This window comes from Mustela lutreola, chromosome 7 (genome assembly GCF_030435805.1).
Source record: "Mustela lutreola isolate mMusLut2 chromosome 7, mMusLut2.pri, whole genome shotgun sequence".
Classification (NCBI taxonomy): Eukaryota; Metazoa; Chordata; class Mammalia; order Carnivora; family Mustelidae; genus Mustela; species Mustela lutreola.
In genome coordinates this window covers 5,069,786-5,090,108 of record NC_081296.1, presented here as the reverse complement: position 1 = coordinate 5,090,108, position 20,323 = coordinate 5,069,786, and the positions used below count along the sequence as shown (strand labels likewise).

Below are 20,323 nucleotides of genomic sequence, written 5' to 3'. Positions count from 1 at the left end.
GCCGCCTCCTGCTCAAGACGGCGCAGTGACCCCTCGCCCGCCTGCTGAGTGGACGCAGACCCCCGCACTCGGGCCTTCCCCTTCCGTGTCTTACATCCCTCTGACCCCACCACACCACGTTCCAGCCAACGTCAGCTGCTGTCCGTTGCCAAGCACATCCTGCCTTCCCCCAAGTCGGTAGCTTCGGCTCTCGCTGGGGTTTTGTGGGGGATCCTGGAGCTGCTGCCTCTTATCCATGGAAAAAGCCGCTCTTCGTCCCGTAAAGCATCATGTCGCCAGTGGCGGACCTGCAGGTCGGGACGCATCTATTCCTCCACGGATCCCCCTGTCCAGCTCGGCCCTGGTGCAGAACAGCTGATGAGCTCTGCTGGACTCGACGGAACACGTCGAGTGGGAACAAAGTGGGGTCCAGTCCCGGCTTGGGAAGAAGCATGGTGACAGAGACAAGGTCACTCCTTGGCTCGGACCCACGCAGAGCACCTGCTGCCTCGTAACTGGGCACATGCTGGGCTGTCCCGACTGCCCGAGTCACAGAGCGTACCCTGATGCTCAGGAAGGTGACCTTCTCGCGGCTAGGAAGCAGCCAGTCCTCGCTACGGGGCGTCGGCCGCCTCCCTGCTCGCGCTGCTGGGGAGTTAAAGGCACCACCAGTCCTGAAGCTGTATTTGCCGCCGAGCACGTAGCTCGGGTTCAGTGGGGCCACCATCCCACCCACGGCCACCCTGGGCCCCGGGAGAAGCCGGAACTGGGATGCCGCCATGTCCATGGACGTAGCTTCCACTCCGGGCCAGACATCCCCAGGTGCCGCCTCACCTCCCAGCACAGCCGCTCAGCCCCCCGTGTCCTGACTCTCCAGGACAGGCACCTCTCCAGACCTGGGGTCCACCTTCTCGTCCTCTCTTGTCCTTACTCTACCGAGGTGCGGCGCCATCTCCGCCCTCCGCACCCCAGATGTCTCTCCCTCTGTGCGTCCGACACTTAGCCCGGAGCCTCATCTCTGCTCCGGGATGCCTCTACATCCCTGCTGCTTCCATAAGAATCCCTCTAAAGTGAATCGTGCCGGTTCCCTCCTCAAGCTCTTCCAGAGGCTGACCATCACCCTCGAGATAAATTCGAATCCAGTAATTTGTTACACACAGCCAACAGCGATATTCAGAACACTGCACGGCCTGCCAGTTTGTCCTGAACGTCACTGGGCACCAACCAAACCAAACAGACTCCAGCCACCTGTCCCGAAGGACCCTTAAGGGGCCAGATGTTAATTCTTCAGTGGCTGGGCCATCATGAAGGCGGGGGTCCCTGCAGGGCACCTCTGGGACTTGGGTCATAGGCGGTTTGCAAGCAGTGCAGACACACCTGCAGGGCGTGCTCACTGGGCCCCAGGTGAACACCAGCTGCACACACAGCCCACAGCTACCGGCCTCTCACTAAGTCCCTGCTTCTAGGCACAGCTCCAAAGGCCACACTTCAGGGTCACGGAATGTCCCCCCACCCCCAATCGTGCCTGGAAGGTTCTTCTCCATGTTCCTGCTCCAGGGTCATCCAGTCCCTGGGCGTGGGTCATCTCCCTGCACAGTCTCCCCCTCCTCACCCTCCCTGCAGGGTCTTGGTCTCAGTCCCCACAGTGTCCACCCCTCCCCCCCACCGCAAGAGAATGGACACTCGGGGCACAATGCACAGACCTCATTCAGGTGAGCTGGTGCCCTCTGGGGCCCTGCAGACCTCAACTCGGGGCAAAGCCATGCAACATCACCAGCCGACTCTGGGACAGTTTCTGTATGGAAACCAAGCACAGTGCACAGCCCCCCACGACTGCCACAGTAAACCCCTCACCGTGAGTTCTGAGTACGAACTACACACACACACACACACACCCCGAGCTACATTCATCAGTTTTACTCAGGCCCATTAAACTGTGTGCATTTAAAAAACTAACGTTTTGAACAGTAGAAAACACACACTGATGCAGTTTAAAGGATAAAATGGTGATACCCATAGAAGTTCTAAGCTTCTCTTTTCACGTCTCTCTGGGCCGTGCTGGGTGTCGCCCGTGCTGGACGCCACTATGGAGATGCTCTGCACCTTCTGGGCGCTGTAACCCCCTCCAGACCAACCTTGTCCAGGGGGCCACTCTGCACAAAATTCTAGGTCTCCACCGGAGCCCAGATCCGACACTAGAAACAGGTTATTCTTGTGCCTGGAAGTTACCTTGAAAGCACATAGTGTGTCCTCTGTAGAAAAAATATATAAATAGAAGAAAGAGCCTTTTATCGCATCTTCTGTAGATGGAAATGAACCTAGAAGATGGAGGGCAGTAGTGTCCAAAGTTGTGCCCCCAAGGGACATGTAGCCATGTCTGGAGACATTTCCAGATATGCAAGAGCTGGGATGCCACGGTCGTCGTCCAGCAGGTAGAAGCCTCAGGTACCGTCAAACGTCTCATAGTGGGCGGGACAGCCCCCCACCCCCGCAAGAGAGAATTATCTGCGCCGACCACCAGAGAGCCCTGGGTCGTCTACCCTGGTGCAGAGGAAGGTCTAAACCACCTGACGGGCTCCTGCCCCACCTGGTAAGGAGGAGCCTCGACCTTGAGCTGACGACCTGATCGTGCCCCCCTGCTGCTCCCTCTGGAGGAGGACTGGACACATTCAGCGACACGGCGATGGACAGTGTCTGGTCTAACCCGGAGAAGCGTGATGTTCAGTGAGGACGTTGGTAGTTTGTAATGTGTGCGACAGAGCCCAGGCGGCAGTCCGATGTGACCGCGCAAGGTGAAGCCAGTCGTGCTGGGCCCCCAGCAGCTGGGTGTCCTCCGTCCACACTGAGGTGCCGTAGTTTAACGTCTCTGCATTCCAACGACCGTGGTCTGCTGTCGCACTCAGCCGTTACAGATGGTAACTGCAGTCACCCAAACTTGGTGGTCAGTTTGGGCACTAAAACCCTATGGCTCGTGGCGGGAACGTGAGCCCTGACGTTGACTGGAAGCCGCCCGTGGGCACCTTTCACGGTAGCAGCACGAACGCCACAGAACTTCCAGAACATGCAAAACTGGCCCAGTTGCTCTCGGAGAGCTTGAAATGTGGAGAACTCCTTTCCCTGGATGGAGCCCCGCCGACCTGCTCCTGGCCCGCTCTCGCCCTCCGGGCACACGCAGGTGAGCCTAACTGAGCTCGCCGGTCCGCGGCGCTCAGCCCAGTCTGTACTTGGAAATAAAACAGTGCGATTTTAAAAATATTGTGACTTCCGCACCGAGGCACTGAAATGAAAATCTCGAGAGGCGAGCTGGGGCGGCAGAACTTTCTAAAGTCCCACCCTGGGAAGTGACTCCCGAAAGAGGTCACCGGCTGGAAGCAGCGTCTGTTGAAACCACACCTCCACCGCCTGTGACTGCCTATCTGTCCCCTGGTGTACTTACGGCGGGACAGCCGGACCCATCTACCTGCGGGCCAGAGACTCCGCATCCTGCCATGAGACCTTACCTGATCCGGCACGGGGACTCCACAAAGAACGAACGGACAAGCAGGTTCGTGGAAGGGGATGGTGTTTATTTTGTCGGGAACTTTCAGATCACACGGGTGCCACGGCTCGTGTGCCCGTTTCAAAGAGTAAAGAGTCTTTGCGCTTTCAAAATCATTAGTCGGTAGAGTGACCCGTCCAGGGCAAGTCCCGAACCCCCACCCCCGCCAAGTCAGAGGTAGAAACAAACACACAAGGGGGAAGACGGTTAGGTCCAAGGTCAGGCCACAGCTCACAGCTACATGGTGCTGATTTCTTGGTCGCCATCTAGTGGGGGTGGGGAGGACGGGTGACAACACCCTGCGTGGTTCTGACAGCTTTGTCCCACACTCGGGCTCCTTGTCCAAGCTGCTGCTGAACAGCAGCTCAAGTTCTCCAGGAATTTAGACTCGACAAAGGAAAGTCCTCTGTCACCTTCAAATACCACTTAGGAGCTCTTTCCTGGAGCCAGTGTTTCCTGTGTCCCAGGCCCCACCACAAAGTCAATAATCTTCATATAGCCTTTGCTTTGACCTCGGGTTCAGGGACATCGATGCCCGGCTTAAAGAGAGCTTGGGGCACGACCTGGCTAAGCCAGGTGTTTCTGAGCACGCGCGCTCGGGGTCACTGCCCCCCGGGGTCCGCGCCCTGTCCCGGGGCTTGGGAGTCCTGCTCCGGGGCTCGGGCGTCCTCCGCCGGTGGCTTGGGCACATCCAGCATGGTGGACGAGTCTCTTCGGGGGTTCCCAGTCACCAGCATCCAGTGGTTTTTCGGCTTCTCAACTCGGTGCAAATCCAAGTGTGTGTGAGCGGCCACTTCCACTTCCTTTCCGAAACGGCCGCTGGGTCGGGAGAGAACAGACCCCGGTTGGAAACAGAGCAGTGGCTCTGGGTGAGTAACTCTGTCCGCCCCCGTCCCAGCCCCAGGTCCAGCGGACTTGGGCTCAGGGACGGTGGGCTCTGGGATACGTGTGTGCCGGACCTTGCCCCTGCCTGCACAGTGATGAGGGGCACTGGGTCCCACCACAGCTATAGTCATCTCGTCGGGCAAGGACCTGTGGGACACCAGGGCTCGGGCAGGATTTGCCACACCTTTGAATCCTTTGTGACAACACTTCATCATCAAAGCACTCGTGTGTGTGGCCACACTGACTCAAGCTGCTTGGGGTGCCTGGGTGGCTCAGTCAGTTGAGCGTCTGACTCTTGATTTAGGCTCAGGTCATGGTCTCAGGGTTGTGAGATCGAGGCTCATGTAGGGCACTGAGCTGGGCGGGGAGTCTGCTTGAGAGTCTCTCTCCCTCTCCCTCTGCCCTCCCCCTCCAAAATAAATACAGAAATATAAACACATCAGTCGAGTGTCTTTGCGCCCCTATCCGTGGCATTTAGCTGAACTGAGCAGCACGTACACATACCTTAAGAACAGGTGTCTGTGGGCTGCCAGCCCCCGGTTCGTTTGGGAGTGATTGAGGATAATTTTTGCATTTGCCTTTAAAGATGAAGAGAGTGTGTTATTTGCATTACGAACTAAAACCTCCAATTCCTAAAGACAAAAAGTTGAAAATATACTATATATTCACTTAAATGTAGTTCAGTGAAATAGAGAGATGGAAATAACCTAGAAACCAGACTTTAATGGACGGATTTCATACACCGTTGCAGGTGCACAGGGGACGGAACATCCTAGAATCCCTGAGAGCCACACTGGAAATCTCTCACAACATGAGACATAACCAGCAGTGTTTCTAAGTGGAGAAGATAAGGATGTCACTGATGTCCTATTTCGTTAAAAAAAAAATTGAAATTAAATAAAATAAAGAGACATGCACGGAAAAAGACAGAGATGATAAACGCTAGCGGGCCTCTCTGGAAGGTGGTGGAATTACTGGTTATTTTCATTTTATTTGCTTTGCTTTGCTGATTTTCCTTCAGCGAGCATATATTCTGTTTATAATCAGGAAAAAAAAATACATATTATTTCAAACTCCTGGCTTCTGGAAGCTAACGACTGTGAGGAAGCCCCCGCCGCTCCCGTGGGACTTACACAGCATCAGAAATGCCCACGTCAGATCAGGCCACCCTGCAACCAAGGAGCGTCCCACCCAAACACAGACGAACCGTGCGCCCTGTCCAAGATGCAGGTCTCCCCACAGCCGCCCTTCCCAGCTGATACAGCAGGAGCCTGGCCCAGCCTCCCTCCCACAGCTAAAGCGTGCTGAGACAGCAGCACAGAAATACCCCTGCTTCCCGATGGCATCACGAGCAGAGCCGGCTTCCCAGGAAACTCCCTAGAGCCCGGCCGCACTCACCGGCACGGGGGAGCCTTCGTACTCCAGGCGGAACTGGGGGTCCAGGAAGGCGGCCTGCCAGCAGTTCAGGTAGGAGGCCTCATCGGTCAGATACACCTCCTGAAGCCAAGACCTCTTCGACGACCTCAGCAGGGTCCTGTGGTCACTGGATAAATACAGCTGAAAACGGCAATGCAGGGGTGAGCTACGTCACACGGCTAGAGAAGCTGGGGGCGGTGAACCACCGACCAGCGGGGTGTCAGGTGTGGTCCAGCTCAGTTCTGGAAAGCCCCTTCTTTTTTTTTTTTTTTTTTTTTAAAGATTTTATTTATTTATTTGACAGAGAGAAATCACAAGTAGTCGGAGAGGCAGGCAGAGAGAGAGAAAGGGAAGCAGGCTCCCTGCTGAGCAGAGAGCCCGATGCGGGACTCGATCCCAGGACCCTGAGATCATGACCTGAGCCGAAGGCAGCGGCCTAACCCACTGAGCCACCCAGGCGCCCCTGGAAAGCCCCTTCTTGTGGGCGGTGTGAGAACACTCGGGTTTCCTCCACTTAGAGACATCATCGCAGGAGGCTGAGGCTACACCCCCAGCACCTCCACTGCTTTGCCTTCCTCTGGGTGCCAAACCCGCTCTCTCTCCTCCTCATCCGGGCCCTGCTCCCCCTCCTCCTTCCCAGGGCTCAGGCCAGAACCCCGGTTTTGCTTCTTAGAAACAGCGTTGCACAGAGTTGCCGCATGAAGGGAAGTGCCTCACAACCGACACCGTCACCGCCAACATTCACCGTGGGCCCCTGAGGACGGCTCTCTGGAGCTGACGTCCCCACGGGGGACTTACTCCGACAGCTCTCAGGCCCCTGTAACCGGGCCCAGAAGCACCCCAACCTGCAGAAAAGCCGGAAACGTAAGCTACTGCTTAGTTCTTTAGTGATTGAGCTTCACCCCGAACCTGGAGGCTGTTTCTGCCTCTTTCGGTGGGTTCTCATGGGCAAAGCTGGGCCACGAGGCGCTCGCTGCGGGGAAGGCAGAAGTGAGTTACTCTCTTCGAGGCCTTTCCTGGCGAGCCAGACAGGGATGGAGGACAGGCCCGGAAGCACCTGTAGACCCCAGGGAGGTTGGACAGGCCAGCAGGAGTGGGAGGGGCTGCCGGCAGGCACAGGCAAGGACACACACTTACCCAGGGGCTCAGGAGAGGCTCTGAGGGGGAGGCAGTGTGGGGCTGGGCACCCGAGGGGCTGGCCGCATGTGGACAGGGAGGGTGGGGACATATCACAGAGGACCTTAGATGCCACCATGGACGGCAGCGCTAACCAGACCCGAGCTCCTAGAGCATCGACCTGGCAGCGTGTGTCTCCTATGGTCTGAGGTCAGGACAGACTAGAGGGATCCAGCGTGGACCAAGGTCCTGGCACTGGGGACGAAAAGACAGGCCCAAGAGCACTAGGAAGGGAGAGCCATGGCCATGACCATGAGCAGGATGTGGACAGGGAAGAGAGACAGGCCCAAGACACACTCGGGTTCTCAGTGATCGGGGAAATCCAGGGCAACTGAAAACCTGCCCTTCCAATGGCAAAGACTGTCCACCTCAGACCACAAACTCCGTTGTGTTAATGTGAAGAGAAATAATAGTGAGCCAGGCACGACTCTAGAAGGGCGGCATTACCTGATTTTTTTTAACGAATGCCCCGGAAGTACTTGCTAATTCACAGACAAGGAACAGAAATAAGAGAATTTGAGAAGAGACTGAACCACCGTCCCTTGAGAATGAGAGCACCATGGACCTGAACGTCCTAAGAGAATTGACCGGAAAACCATGAGAGAGAACAGAGTGAGGCTTTCACCAGCAGGGAGTCTCAACAGCGATGGCTTTCTTACATTTTTCTTGCAACTAACTTAGGGCCCCCCATAAGGGCCATCCATAGCAGAAGATACCGGGAGGACAACCTCAGCGGGATCAGCATCGAATCCCCAGGAAGAAAAACCACAGAATTTCACGGAGAGATAAGAAAGAATAAATGAATAAATGAGGAGACCTCTCAGAAAAAGAAATGTTATGAAGCATCAAATATGTGAATTTATGGAATTTTCCAGTGCCAATAAAATGCCATGTGAGGGGCGCCTGGTGGCTCAGTGGGTTAAGCCTCTGCCTTTGGCTCAGGTCATGATCTCAGGGTCCTGGGATGGAGCCCCGCATCGGGCTCTCTGCTCAGTGGGGAGCCTGCTTCCTCCTCTCTCTCTGCCTGCCTCCCTGCCTACTTGTGATCTCTGTCTGTCAAATAAATAAATAAAATCTTTAAAAAAAAAAATGCCACGTGATTTTTTTATCACACCCCCCCCCCCAGGGAGAGGGACTTGCAGAAATAATTACATGTAACCGAGAGGTTAACTAATTCCTAATATAATTCAAAAAAGTGTAATGAGAGAAAACTGACCCAACGTGCCGTCAAAATACACATTATACTATAAAGCGTAATTCTAGAATAAAAAGACACAATTTGGGTTGAAAGGGTTAGAACGGGAAGCTCAGAGACAGCACATGGGCTGTAGAGTGATGCTCCGCGGAGATCTGCTGTCAGAGAGGAAAGGAGTCATCGTCCAAGAAACAACACAAATGCAGCTTATTAGTCGTTTAGGGGAAATTGCAGGTCTCCACAGTACCTGCACCAAAATAAACCTCAGGCAGATAAACAACAAACAGGAACAAACGTGAAGCTTCAGCCACTGAGAAGTCGATACAAGTTTGTCTTTTCATGGTATTTCTAGAGCAGACTTTATGGGGCTCTGAGCAATGGAAGGGATTGAGATGGAAACCACGGATACACGTTACTCAAAAATATGTTAGAACCACTCCGACTTCAAAGCCACATAGCCAAAATAAATAAATAAATAAATAAATAAATAATAAATAAATAAATAAAAATAACAAAATCCAAGAAGCAAATGGGAGGGAACATGACCAAGAAAATGACAAAATGTTATAACCTACGGAAGAGCAGGTACCGAACACAGGTCAGTACACGGACCCAGGACGAAGGATTTACAGGAGACAAAGAAGATGGGACAGTCGAGGACAGCGTTGGGGGAGAGAGTAAGGGAAGGAAGGTCGAGGAAGAGAGAGAGAGAAACCAGAAACGGTGCCTCTACTTCTTGTGGGGCTTGTAACTTTCTCTGTATTTTTTTTTTTTAAGATTTTATTTATTTGACAGACAGAGATCACAAGTAGGCAGAGAGGCAGACAGAGAGAGAGGAGGAAGCAGGCTTCCTGCTGAGCAGAGAGCCCGATGCGGGGCTCGATCCCAGGACCCTGGGATCGTCATGACCTGAGCTGAAGGCAGAGGCTTAAACCCACTGAGCCACCCAGGCGCCCCTCTCTGTATTTTAAATCCATTCTGAGAGAACAAAGTGTAAAAGAAAATAGCGTTAGTAACGTTAACCTCTGGATAAGACAAGGGTGATTTACCCCCCCCCTTCAACAATATGGTATTTTCTCTAATTTCTACATTTTTTTCTTAATTCAGGCTGCGGCTTACCATCTAAGGTGTGTAGGGGTTTAACTGGCAGCGCTGATTTTTCTTAGCATCACACAAGGTAATAAATAACGTTACCTCATACCATTATGGAAGCTTTGATTCAGCAAGAAATGGTTAAGTGGTACCCCTATTGCCACTGGACCCCTGAACGGCTTGGAACAAGATCACCTGACTTCATGCCTCAGTTTCCCCATCAGTAAAATGGGGTAAAACAGTCCCTAGTTCAAAGACCTATTTGGATGATTAAGAGTGTGTGTATTTGTGTATGGTATGTAGTAAGGTTTACTAATCCCCATTTTATAAATGAGAAAGGCTCGAAAAAGTTAAATGACTTATCTGAGGTCCCACTCCGTAAAGAGACATCTCAGCTCGAGTTAGACCCAGATTTATCTAGTTCTGTTACCCTCCTAATCTCCAAGGGAAAGAGAAAGATCAAGTTAAAAAAAACAAAAATAGTTATCAGGCGACACACCTCGCTAGCCTTAGTGACACTGACAGTTATCAGACGACGATTAGTTAATCCAACCATTAACTTAGGGGTGGAGGTGGCAGAAAGCTATGCTTGATGTCAACTGCATTGCAAAAAGCTTTTTCTCCCTTACTCCGTAGCGCCTAAGGGTCTGTTTCTGTCCTTCGGAAAGCTAGAAGGCAAGAAATGGCACAAGAGCCGCGTGCGGAGGTTCCAGAAGCCAGAGGCAAAGCCCACACCTACAGAGTCCTCTATCTGTCTCTACAGGTGACCGTGAGCCGCACAGAAACCATCCTCTGGCTCCACACGCCATGCACCGTGAGGACTCACCATTCTGTCTTCAAATCCGCCCGTCGTCGCGAGGCAGAAGTTCTGTCCATATGTAAGGACCTGGCCCATGGCAGTTCTGTCTGCACTGTCAGGGAAAAATAAGCATCATGTCAATTCTCTATTAGAATTTTTCTACATTCAGGGCACCTGGGTGGCTCAGTCGTTAAGCCTCTGCCTTTGGCTCGGATCATGATCCTGGGGTCCTGGGATCGAGCCCCGCATCAGGCTCCCTGCTCGGCGGGGAGCCTGCTTCCTCCTCTCTCTCTGCCTGCCTCTCTGCCTACTTGTGATCTCTGTCAAATAAATAAATAAAATCTTCTAAAAAAATCAATTTTCTTGATAATGTATTTCACACACATTAGCTGATTTGGTAGCTAAACATTTACAAAATGGTCATTTCTCTGGGCCTTCAAATCTGGCTGATATCCTGTCCCTGTCCCCCTGCCCCACCCCTGCTCCCGCCGTGGCCAGTGTGCGGAGTGTCCGTCCGTGTGAGCATGGCGTGCTGTCTTCCACTGAGGGATTGTGGCCAGGGACGTGGGCATCTGGATAAAGAGCCCTCCTGGCCAGGGAGGGCTTACACACTTAACACAGTCTTCCCTCCCAATGCTCCAGGACACAGAAGCTGTGGTCCATTTTTAGTTGTCTTGACAGAACTTCTCAGTGTTCAAAGGAACTCTAAAGCAAACACTCAAAGGAGGGGCGCCTGGGCGCCAGTCAGCAAACCACCAGCTTCGGCTCAGGTCATGATCCGGGAATCGTGGATGAGTCCCACATCAGGCTCCCTGCTCGGCGGGAAGCCTGCCTCTCCCTCTGCCTCCCCGCTGCTTGTGCTCTCTCTGACAAAAAAATAAAATCTTTAAAAAAAAAAAAAAATTAAGATCTAAAGGACTGGCTGTACTCTTGTCATCAAAACATTGCTATCATTGTTCAATTAAAGTAAAAGCAATCCTTTTTTGTTGTTACTATGTATCTTTAAGGATTTAATTGCCGATTTCAAGATCTCAGCTACAGTTTTAGCGAATAATTACAAAGTAACAAATCCCGCATAGTGCCACCTTGCACTGGACTATTTCTGTCCTAAAAATAGCGACATTGAGAGACACTCCAATGAGCTCCAAAGAGCATCCTGAGATGTTATTAGGAAAACCCAGTTTGTAGGCTGAACGCGATTTTAGTTTCCTAGATCCAATACTTTTGAATGAAGCATTTATAAGGGAACACAAATGAGCAGTTGTCCTGATGTTTAAGAAGGGCATGTGAAGGCCACCAACAGTAACCCCCGGGGGGAGGCAGCAGGACAGAAAGCACAGAGAGCGTCCTAACCCCTTCACCTCCAGGCAACAAGCCCTCCCAGGGCTTCCTGAAGCTGGAAGTGAAAACACATTTATGATAACCATGAGCTGAAAATTCAAGTGTCTGTACCTCAAAATGATGAAAGTGTTTCTGCCAACGGGGATCTTGGTTTGAGCTGCACTCAGCCCACAGGGCACCTCTAACTGGTCACTCGCGGGCGATTTAATTTCATCCAGAGCCATGCAGAGGCTCAGGTCCCCGCCCAAAACCAAATCAGCGTCCGTCTCAGGGTAATCTGGATTCACAAGCATCACTTTGTAGCCACAGCGAAGGTACCCGTCCTCCGTGATGGAAAGCTGCATCTACAATTTAAATTGTTTTTCAGACAACCCTGGTGTGTCCTCAACAGCCAGTGCAGAGACCCCTGCCAGATGCCCCTTCCCCCCTTCACCGTCGAGAACCTGTCCCAGGAGGGGGCACATCCCTCAGGGACCTTGTGATCACTCACATGCCCTCAAGTCCTTCATTCTCTTCCTTTTCCCGCGGCCGACCCCCTCCCACTTTGCCAAGGTCCCCCCCAAATCCCAAACGGAGTCAGAAAGCTGATGAAAAATCATGCGCTGACCCCACTCTTCTTAACTGATTCAGACTCACTGGAAATGTCCTGAGCACCGAGTAAGGGGCGTTTTACAGATTCCTGTACTGATCCTGGAAAATGCGGGTAAATGAAATTAACAGCAGATTTCTCCTACGTTTCTAAAATCTTAGGGGGTTATAAACATCGTGGTTTTCAGCTCTAGAAGGGGGACAATGGTATCTTCCAGACGATGATTCATTTATGGAACGTTTGCTTGCTTAACACACACTCACACTTAATTCGATATAATTTTGAGGACGGCGCTCAGATCTAAAATTACCGGTCTCAAAAGATTCTCTTTGAGTCTCCTGTTTCTCTGTATGAGAAGCTGTCCCTTTTCTCTCTTCTCCAAGAAGTCCTTCATGCGCTCCTGGTGAAAGAGAAAATGAAAAAAACCCCAAAGGTCAACAATGGTCCTCAATTTACAGACCCCGGTAGCTTCTAGGTCAGAAGCATGTCGAGCTGAAAAAGCAGAATCTGAGAAAAAGAAAGGTGAGCCTAACGGGAATGGTGGAAATTGTTTTGGCTTTAATATTCTTACTTCTTTGTAGAAGGCTTGAAAAAATGACACACACCAAAAAAATAAACAAACAAACAAACAAACAAAAACAGCCTCACCCTCAATTACCCCATCCAGAGACAATCATGAACAACATTTGGAGGCCGTGTGTCCGCAGTGGAGGTCTCCCCTGGCTGTCCACCACCGCAGCCACCAAACCCTCCCCCACCAGCTCGATGGATGCCTGATGGCTCAGGGCCTTGTCTGAGTGTAAGGTCAGGATAAGGGACACCACCGGACGCCTAGGAGGGAACTTGTGGGGCTGAGATGGGCACCGAGTTTGGAGACCCAGGGACCTGCAGAAGGAGCAGGTGTGAGACCTGGGGGTGTGGGACAGCAGGTGAACTTCCTGGGGCTTTCAGACTCCGGGTGGTTGTTAGGCTACTTGGCGTCTGCTGGGTGAGAAGGAGGCCCGGGGGCAGAAGGACTGGGGGTGGGTGGGGCGGGGAGGTCCCTGAGGAGTGGGCGGCGGGGCCAGCTGCACCTGCCTACCTCTTCCAGGTAGATGTCCTGGTTCCAGTTGCCCATTCGCACTCCCGGACCGTACAGGTTCTGCGCCATCCTGCCCTCCGGCCAGCCGCCAGCCCGCCAGCCTGCCTCCCACACCTGCCTTGTTAGCGTGCCTTGTCGCCATGGCAACCGACCCAGAGCAATTGGCCAGGTCTGGGGCCTGCTGGCCAATCAGTGGCAGCGCAGGAGCAGGGGGGGGCGCGCAGCCAGGGGGTTGGGGGAGGGGGCCCTGCAGGGATGGGGGTGGGGAGCGGCACACTCGCTGCCTGGAGTCCCTTCCACTGTGATTTCTCTGAATTTAATTCCAATGCAGGCTGGTGGGCTAACGCCAGCCCTCCGGCCTCGTGGTGCTAAAAATGTAAAACACTTTTTTCTTTTCTTTCTCTCTTTCTTTTTTTTTTTTTTTTTTAATCCAAACAAAAAATGCCATGGGGGGGGGGGGGGGGAGTATCCCTCGCTTATCGAGACGCAAAGAGGAGCCTTTGAACCGAAGCTCCTTAACCCTAGAACTGCGTATCCTCCGTGTAGAAATCTGGAAACCAAAGTAACATGGAGGAAAAAGTAAGAAACCTGTCGCCTTAGTATCTTTCCGCTTATGCGACTGGGGCAGTCCTGCCTCTAAGGGTTTTACAGCATCACCCCCCCACACCCCGTCCCCCTCCTCCAGTGTCCAAGCTAGAGGACAAGTCCATGGCTTGCAAGGACTCTAGATAAAGGTGGAATATGTGGGAGCCAGCGCATTTTGTTTTGTTTTTGTGCTTTAATGCCGGAGCCAATGTTTTTAAAGCAGCACTTTATGAACAGGCAAGTGCTTTCGGACCGGGAGCTTGACGCTAATGCAGTGCCTTGGTAGCCGGCCGTGCTCCTGTCTACTGAGACAGCACAGACACGAAGGACACGCATCCTTTCCTCCCTGCAGCAAACCCAGTCTACCGGAGAAGGTACTTTGTGAAAACAGATCACCACAGGAGGAATGGGACAAGTGAGACTACAGATGCGCTGATGAAAGGCCACAGGACTGCAAGGAAAGATTCGTTTCTGCCTCGGGGAGGTGACTGGGGGAAAATCAGGAAGGACGCCCCTGGGTGGCAACTGGGGCAGGACCCTTGGCAGCTGGCCTGGGGAGGGTCTCAGCGGCTGGGCTGCAGGTCCCGGTACGGATGGGACACTCCCTTACCCTTGCGAGTCTGCAAGCTCTGCCCCTCCACCAGCTCGCTCTAGGACACTTCAAAAGGCTAAGCAGGACAGTAGGCCGCATAGTATTCCGCCAGAACTGCATTTGATAAATTAAAACGAGAGTCTCAAAGGAGTGAGTCTCTCATCCAAGTTCAAAGTGCTAAAAGTTGCGCAGGACATAGACTCAACCCAATTTCCTGACTCCAAAGTTCAGGCTTTCTCCAAGTGTTTCTGTGTTCCCTGTAAAATCAGGAATATCCTAAGACAGTGCTGGTCTCCACGTAGTTTACTAGAGTTCTCAGGAGTCGATCCGGAGGGAGTTTTGAGCTCATCTACTTCCCTTGTGCCATTATGGGGAAATGAGTTACATTGCCGGTTGTTAGAGGCCCAGCAAGACACTATCTACATGTTGTTTTGTGAAATGGCTTTTTAAGTCAGACTGGAGACAGATACAACCACGTGATTGTGGAATTGCAGACACACTGGTGTTTGCTGGGGGTCTTTGGTGGGTGCAGCTTACCACCCAGTGTGACCTGCTTCCCGCCCAACAACTGCTGTGTTTCTGGAAGACAGGCCTAGCAACACATTTTCAGGGCGGTTACTCCGTTGATTTTTTTCGTCTTTAGTTTTGTAAGATAGTTTACTCGATGCAAGACCCTTGGTTACAAGTTTTCCTTTCAGTGCCTTAAGTCTGTCATGCCCCTGCCCTCTGACCGCCACCGAGTCTGGGGAGAAGCCAACCATCGACCTCGTGGGGGTTCCCCTGTGTGTCTGTGAAGGGTCGTGTGTGGGCTCCTCTGCTCTCAAGGTGCTCTGTGGCTTTGTCCTTCGTCCCTTGACCATGGTCTGGGGGGCCTCGCCTGCCATCCATCCCACGTGGAGGTCCCTGACTGTCTGAATGTATAGATTGTTTTTTTAATCCAATGTGGGATTTGCCATTCTTTCTTTGAATATCCGTCTGCTCCTTCCTGTCTCTCTTCTCCTTCTGGGACCCTGTTGCGTGTTATGGGGGCGCTCCTCATTAGGTCCTATTTGTCTTCCTTCTTTTTTCTCTCTGGCCTGAAGATTGCATCATTTCTGTTGCTTTTTCTCAGGTCTGAACTTTCTCCTAGGCCGGCTCAAATCTGCTGTTCCACATGTCTCGTGAATTCTTCATTTTGGTCGTAACACTTCCCAGCTCCAGAATTTCTGCCCAGTTCTATTCTATCGTTTCTTTACCGAAAGTCTATATTTGAAGAGACATTGCCAATATATGTTCCTTAAATTCTATCATCACAGTTTTCCCTTGGTCTTTGAACATATTCTTAATTGCTCTGGAGTCTCTGCCTGCTAAGTCCAACATCTGGGCCCTCTGAAAGCCTGCCTTCTCTCCAGAAGATAGATGGCATTTTCCTCTTTGTTGGCTGGGATCATGATTTTTTGTCAAAAGCGAGACGTTTTCAGTAATGTAGTATCGTAATTCTGAATACTGATTCCAGACCCCCAGTGCTGTTGTTTGCTTGCTTGTGAATCTGGTCAGTGAGCACTGTTTCCCACTGTGCAATCCTCTGATGTCACCGTTGAGAGGTGCAGTCTGACCCCCCCCCCAAAATGATAAACAAAGCTCCATAAAGGAACGTCTCTCAACCTAGAACACAAGCAGATTTATTTTTTAAAGACTTTATTTATTTATTTGACAGACAGAGATCGCAAGTAGGCAGAGAGGCAGGCAGAGAGAAAGGAGGAAGCAGGCTCCCCGCCGAGCAGAGAGCCCGATGCGGGGCTCCATCCCAGGACCCTGAGATCATGACCTGAGCCGAAGGCAGAGGCTTTAACCCACTGAGCGACCCGGGCGCCCCACAACACAAGCGGATTTAAAAGTCAGGTAATAACAACAAAATGCTAAACAAACACGCAAGAAGCCTTTTCCCCTTGATTTTCCTAAATTTTACTTTCATTTTTGAAAAATTATACAACCTTTATTTCCTACATAGGTATATAAAATGTTTATTGTATAACCCTTGAAAACCCCCAAAGCTACAATTGAAACAGAAATGCACTCTTGCCTTTCTGGCTGCCATAAACTCTGCTCGGTTCTTGTTTAGCCTTAAGTACCCCCTTGACCTCAGGCCATTGCTCCTTCTTCTTTCGGGTTACTACAATTTTGATGTAAAGCAGGTAGGTACTAGAGAACATGTTTGCTATTTCTTTTCATGATTCAGTAAGGCTCTTGGAAAAATTTAATTGGAACCTTTTGTTCCTTACTTGTGAAACATCTGGCAGGAAAAGAAAAGCCGAAGAAAAACTTGGACACGATCGTTCTCAGAAAAGAGAAGTAGGACAAAGTTCAGATATTAGGACAGAGAAATGAGAGTTGCAGTCTTAGAAACCAGTCATTTCCGGGGTTCCAGAGAGTAAGTTTTAAAGTGCTCACTGGATAACGGATACTGTAAGTCATCCTAATATGGGGGGACAAATAGGACTGACGCTCCTTTCACTAGGCTCTGTGAGAATTACCATCTCTGAACGGGGGTTTTCTTCCCCAATAAAAACAGGTTAAGGATAACATCACTGATAAGACTCAGGGAAGCATTTCGCAGATGGTCCACAGGGTGTTCACAGATACGGAGCGGGGAGGGCTCTAATGTGGATACATTTAGGCAATGCTGGGGTAGAGACACGTGCTAATGGTGGCCCTCCTGGGGACCTTAGCCACTGTGGTGTCACTGGAACTCTGCAAAGGAATGCTGACCCATGACTTTACCCAAGCCAGTTTCAACATGGAATCCCTTTTTAAAGAACCATCTTGTGAGACCAATGTTTTACGACGGACTCAGAGATTTTGTGAGGCTCAAGTGACATAATAATATAAAAACCAGGTAGGATTTGGCCACGGAGATGACAGAACCCAGGACAGCTCTCTGCAGACGGGGGAGGCGGCTGAAGCCAGCGCAGAAACAGAGACCCGGGGAACAGCCAAAGGGCCAGAGAGGCACAGGGGCAGGGAAGGAGGGTGGAGGGGGGAAGTGGTGAGGGGCCCACAGCGCCAAGGTGCGGAACAGGGATCCTCTTTGTTGAGTCCTGGAGAGCGGCCCACAGAGCCCAGGCACGCCTCGGAGATGGGCGGGGTCCCTTCCTGACCGCGGCCGTAAAGCCACGATTGGAATAAAGTGAGTCACATGGATTGTTTGGTTTCCCAGGGCACATAAAAGTTATGTTTACACTGTACTGTAATCTGTCAGGTATGCAATGGCTTGATGTCTAAAAAAAGTGTATACCTTAATTTAAAAATACTTCATTGCTAAGAAAAAAAAAATGCTAACCATTATCTGAGCTTTCGGTGAGTCGTAATTACTGGTCACAGATCACATGACAAATCGAATAGTGATGACCGGAAATGGTGGAATAGCGTGAGAATTACCGATCCCTGAGCCAGAAACACCACGGGAACAGATGCTGTTGGGAAAATGATGCAAGGTTGCCGCAAAACTTCAATTCGTTAAAAAATAAAATAAAATAAAAAAGCCGTATCTGTGACATGCACTAAAATGAGGCAAGCCTCTAGAGCTGGGTGACGTTTTTCTGAGGCCACAGGCTAGTGCATGGACTTCGGGGCATGAGACCCAGGAGGGGAGGGGGGCAGGAGCCCCAGTTAGGAGGCAGCGTGGGGACAGGGGCCACACGTGCATGAGTACGGTGGTGATAGTGGAACTAGAAGGAAGAGAGAAAAGTCGAGATCGTCGCCTCTTGGGAAATGACTGTGTATTGGGGAATTCGTTCATTTCACTGGACAGCGATTGGCCGTGTCCCAAGCGTTGTGCTTAGCAATGGGGAGCCAGGGATCAAGGAGACCCTCCAGGTTTCGTGGACAGCCAGGAAGCAGAGACAACTCAGGAGGAGCCGTCCCATGTGGGAAGCACGTTGTCAAAGACCCAATAAGGCAGATGTCCCTGAAAGTGCCTCAGCAGGTGTTTTCTCACTTATAAGAGTCTTTTGAGAAGGTGGGCAGGGCCATGAGGACCACATAATTGTTGTTTAATGCCTCATCTAAGCAGGGCCAATCCTCTCCGAAGAACAGAAGGTGGAAGCTGCCCAGAAGAGGGTCTTCCAGTCTTTCTTGTCTCCATCTGCTTTCCCTCTTGGTTCCACCAGACCTCCACGGGGAAAGACCCCCAGCAACGCACCTATAATTCTCCACAGCCAGACACAAGCCCAGAGCCCAGCATTCGGTACAGGGACAGACCCGTAGGACTTAGTTCTCCCAGCTTCTGGTCACGTCTTTGCAGCCAACGGTCAGTGCCCCTGCGTTCAAGCTGACCTCTTGGGTGCTCTGCTGGCATGTGTCCTGAAGTCCCCATAGCAGAAGAAATTTCCTTCCATGCGCAGTCCTGACTTCTGCAGGGGCTGGACCCCATGAAGAGGAAACCTTTTTGGTCTACTCAGCACACTGATGGGGAAATGCCAAGGGGGACCCAGGGCAGGGCGTGACAGCAAGAGACAGAAAGAGGCAAATGCCTTTGCCTAGAAGAGCAGAAAGAAAGCCAGGTTCCCCATGGGGAGGCACATTTTGGAGAGGCAGCCAACACCCGTGGTGACCAGGAGAAAAGAAGTTTCCCTCCCCCCCAGGGAAATTTGGGGAGGACTTTGGGCTTCCCAGAGGCATGAAGCTGGGGTGTCAAGCCGTCTTTTCTGGAGCTCCAAGAGCGGGGAGGCCCTCTAGCTGATATTTAGGTTTGAGGAGTATCTCTTTCTTTTAAAATCACCAGAAATTTATTTCAAATCCGCCCCCCCCTCGCCTTTTGAAAGCAGGAAATCGTATTTTCCAACAAAAGCTGGGCAAAACTACATAAAACAAATAGATTTTTTTTACAAAAAAAAAAAGGTAGTTTTATGGTTGATTCCAGTGGTGACCCCAAACTCCCACTTTGCCCCACTGGAGGACCTCAAGAGTCTGCAGGTCTCGTTTGTCCTCTGATGTTACAGGGGAGGCTTAAAGAGCAGGGTTCAACCCCGGGGCCATGAACAGGGGCTCCATCAATGCCAAAGGCAGACTGCTGTGCCGGGACTTCTCTGCTTCCCAGCCCTCGCCAGCCCCACCCGGGGGACACTCACCGGCTCACCTCTGACCCTCGCTTGTCTTCGTGGTCAAGAGAGAGGACACCTGCGAGCTACAAGCCAGTGATTGTAGCAGACTCCTGAAAACCCTAGAATCGTTCAGACACTTACCTCACAACAGGACACAGTTAAGGAATGAGGGGCTCCAGGAAGTCCTCCCGGATGCCGGGTAGAGGTGCACAGGGGGAAGCAAAACAAAGACCCCTTCGCTCAAACTGTCAGCTTCTCCGGCTCCTTTCATGGGATGGGAAAAGACAGGGTGTCCCTTCCTTTCACAAACAAGGAACCGGAAGCGCGGAGAGGTTGTGGGAAATGGGCAGGTTAGAAGTCACTGCTTACCGTGGAGCAAAGACCGTCATCAGGGGGGCCGCACAGGGTCGCTTCCTCTTCGTAAGACTTGCCAGTTCCCAGTTCTACGGAAACTTCCCTTGGCCAATGGGCAAACAGAGGCGCAGCCCAGGGAAGAGACGTGTCTCGGGTCAGACAGCTAGAGTTGTCAGAGCAGGAGCCAAAACCCAGGACCGTCTTCTGTGAGGGCGAAAGGTCCCACGTAAGAAGCTGAAAACTGAAGCCTGTCTTTGATCCACGTTCGCAGACCGACGGCCACGGCAGCAGCGCTCCCAGCACAAGGACCCTGCGGGGCACAGAGCGAGATGCCCTACAAGGAGTTCATCTCGTGCTTTTGGGGTACCTGTGGGCCCAGTGGGGTGACCTGAACTTCTCCAAAGCATCAAGCCAGGGCCAGGCGATGGCGTGGCCAGAGTCCCGGACACCCTAACCCCAAGTCCGAGCTCCCTGAATTGTACGACCGTTAACAGTCTCCAAGAAGTGGAGAGAGAGATGACCCGCCCGGCTGTCCTTCAGTTACGGAGCCTCTCCCTCAACTGCCCGTCAGGGAGTCCTGGGAGCCCCGCTAAACTGTGGATTCCAGGAGGCCGGCAGTC

General features: G+C 51.9%; 1 protein-coding gene across 2 annotated transcripts; it reads right to left on the bottom strand.

Annotated features, from left to right (window-relative positions):
- Nucleotides 1–3,524: 3,524 nt before the first annotated feature.
- CFAP161 (cilia and flagella associated protein 161) lies at nucleotides 3,525–19,646 on the bottom strand. 2 transcript variants are annotated; one of them, XM_059179839.1, is made up of 7 exons: nucleotides 19,491–19,646; nucleotides 12,321–12,410; nucleotides 11,533–11,765; nucleotides 10,108–10,192; nucleotides 5,801–5,959; nucleotides 4,907–4,980; nucleotides 3,525–4,336 (listed from the first exon to the last, which is right to left on the bottom strand). In XM_059179839.1, the coding sequence occupies exons 2-7, from the start codon at nucleotides 12,402–12,404 to the stop codon at nucleotides 4,120–4,122; spliced, it is 852 nt and encodes a 283-aa protein (XP_059035822.1). In that variant the 5' UTR covers nucleotides 12,405–12,410; nucleotides 19,491–19,646; the 3' UTR covers nucleotides 3,525–4,119. The 2 variants fall into 2 exon arrangements, with proteins under 2 accessions (XP_059035822.1, XP_059035821.1); XM_059179838.1 differs by lacking the exon at nucleotides 19,491–19,646 and adding an exon at nucleotides 13,092–13,248.
- Nucleotides 19,647–20,323: the final 677 nt, after the last annotated feature.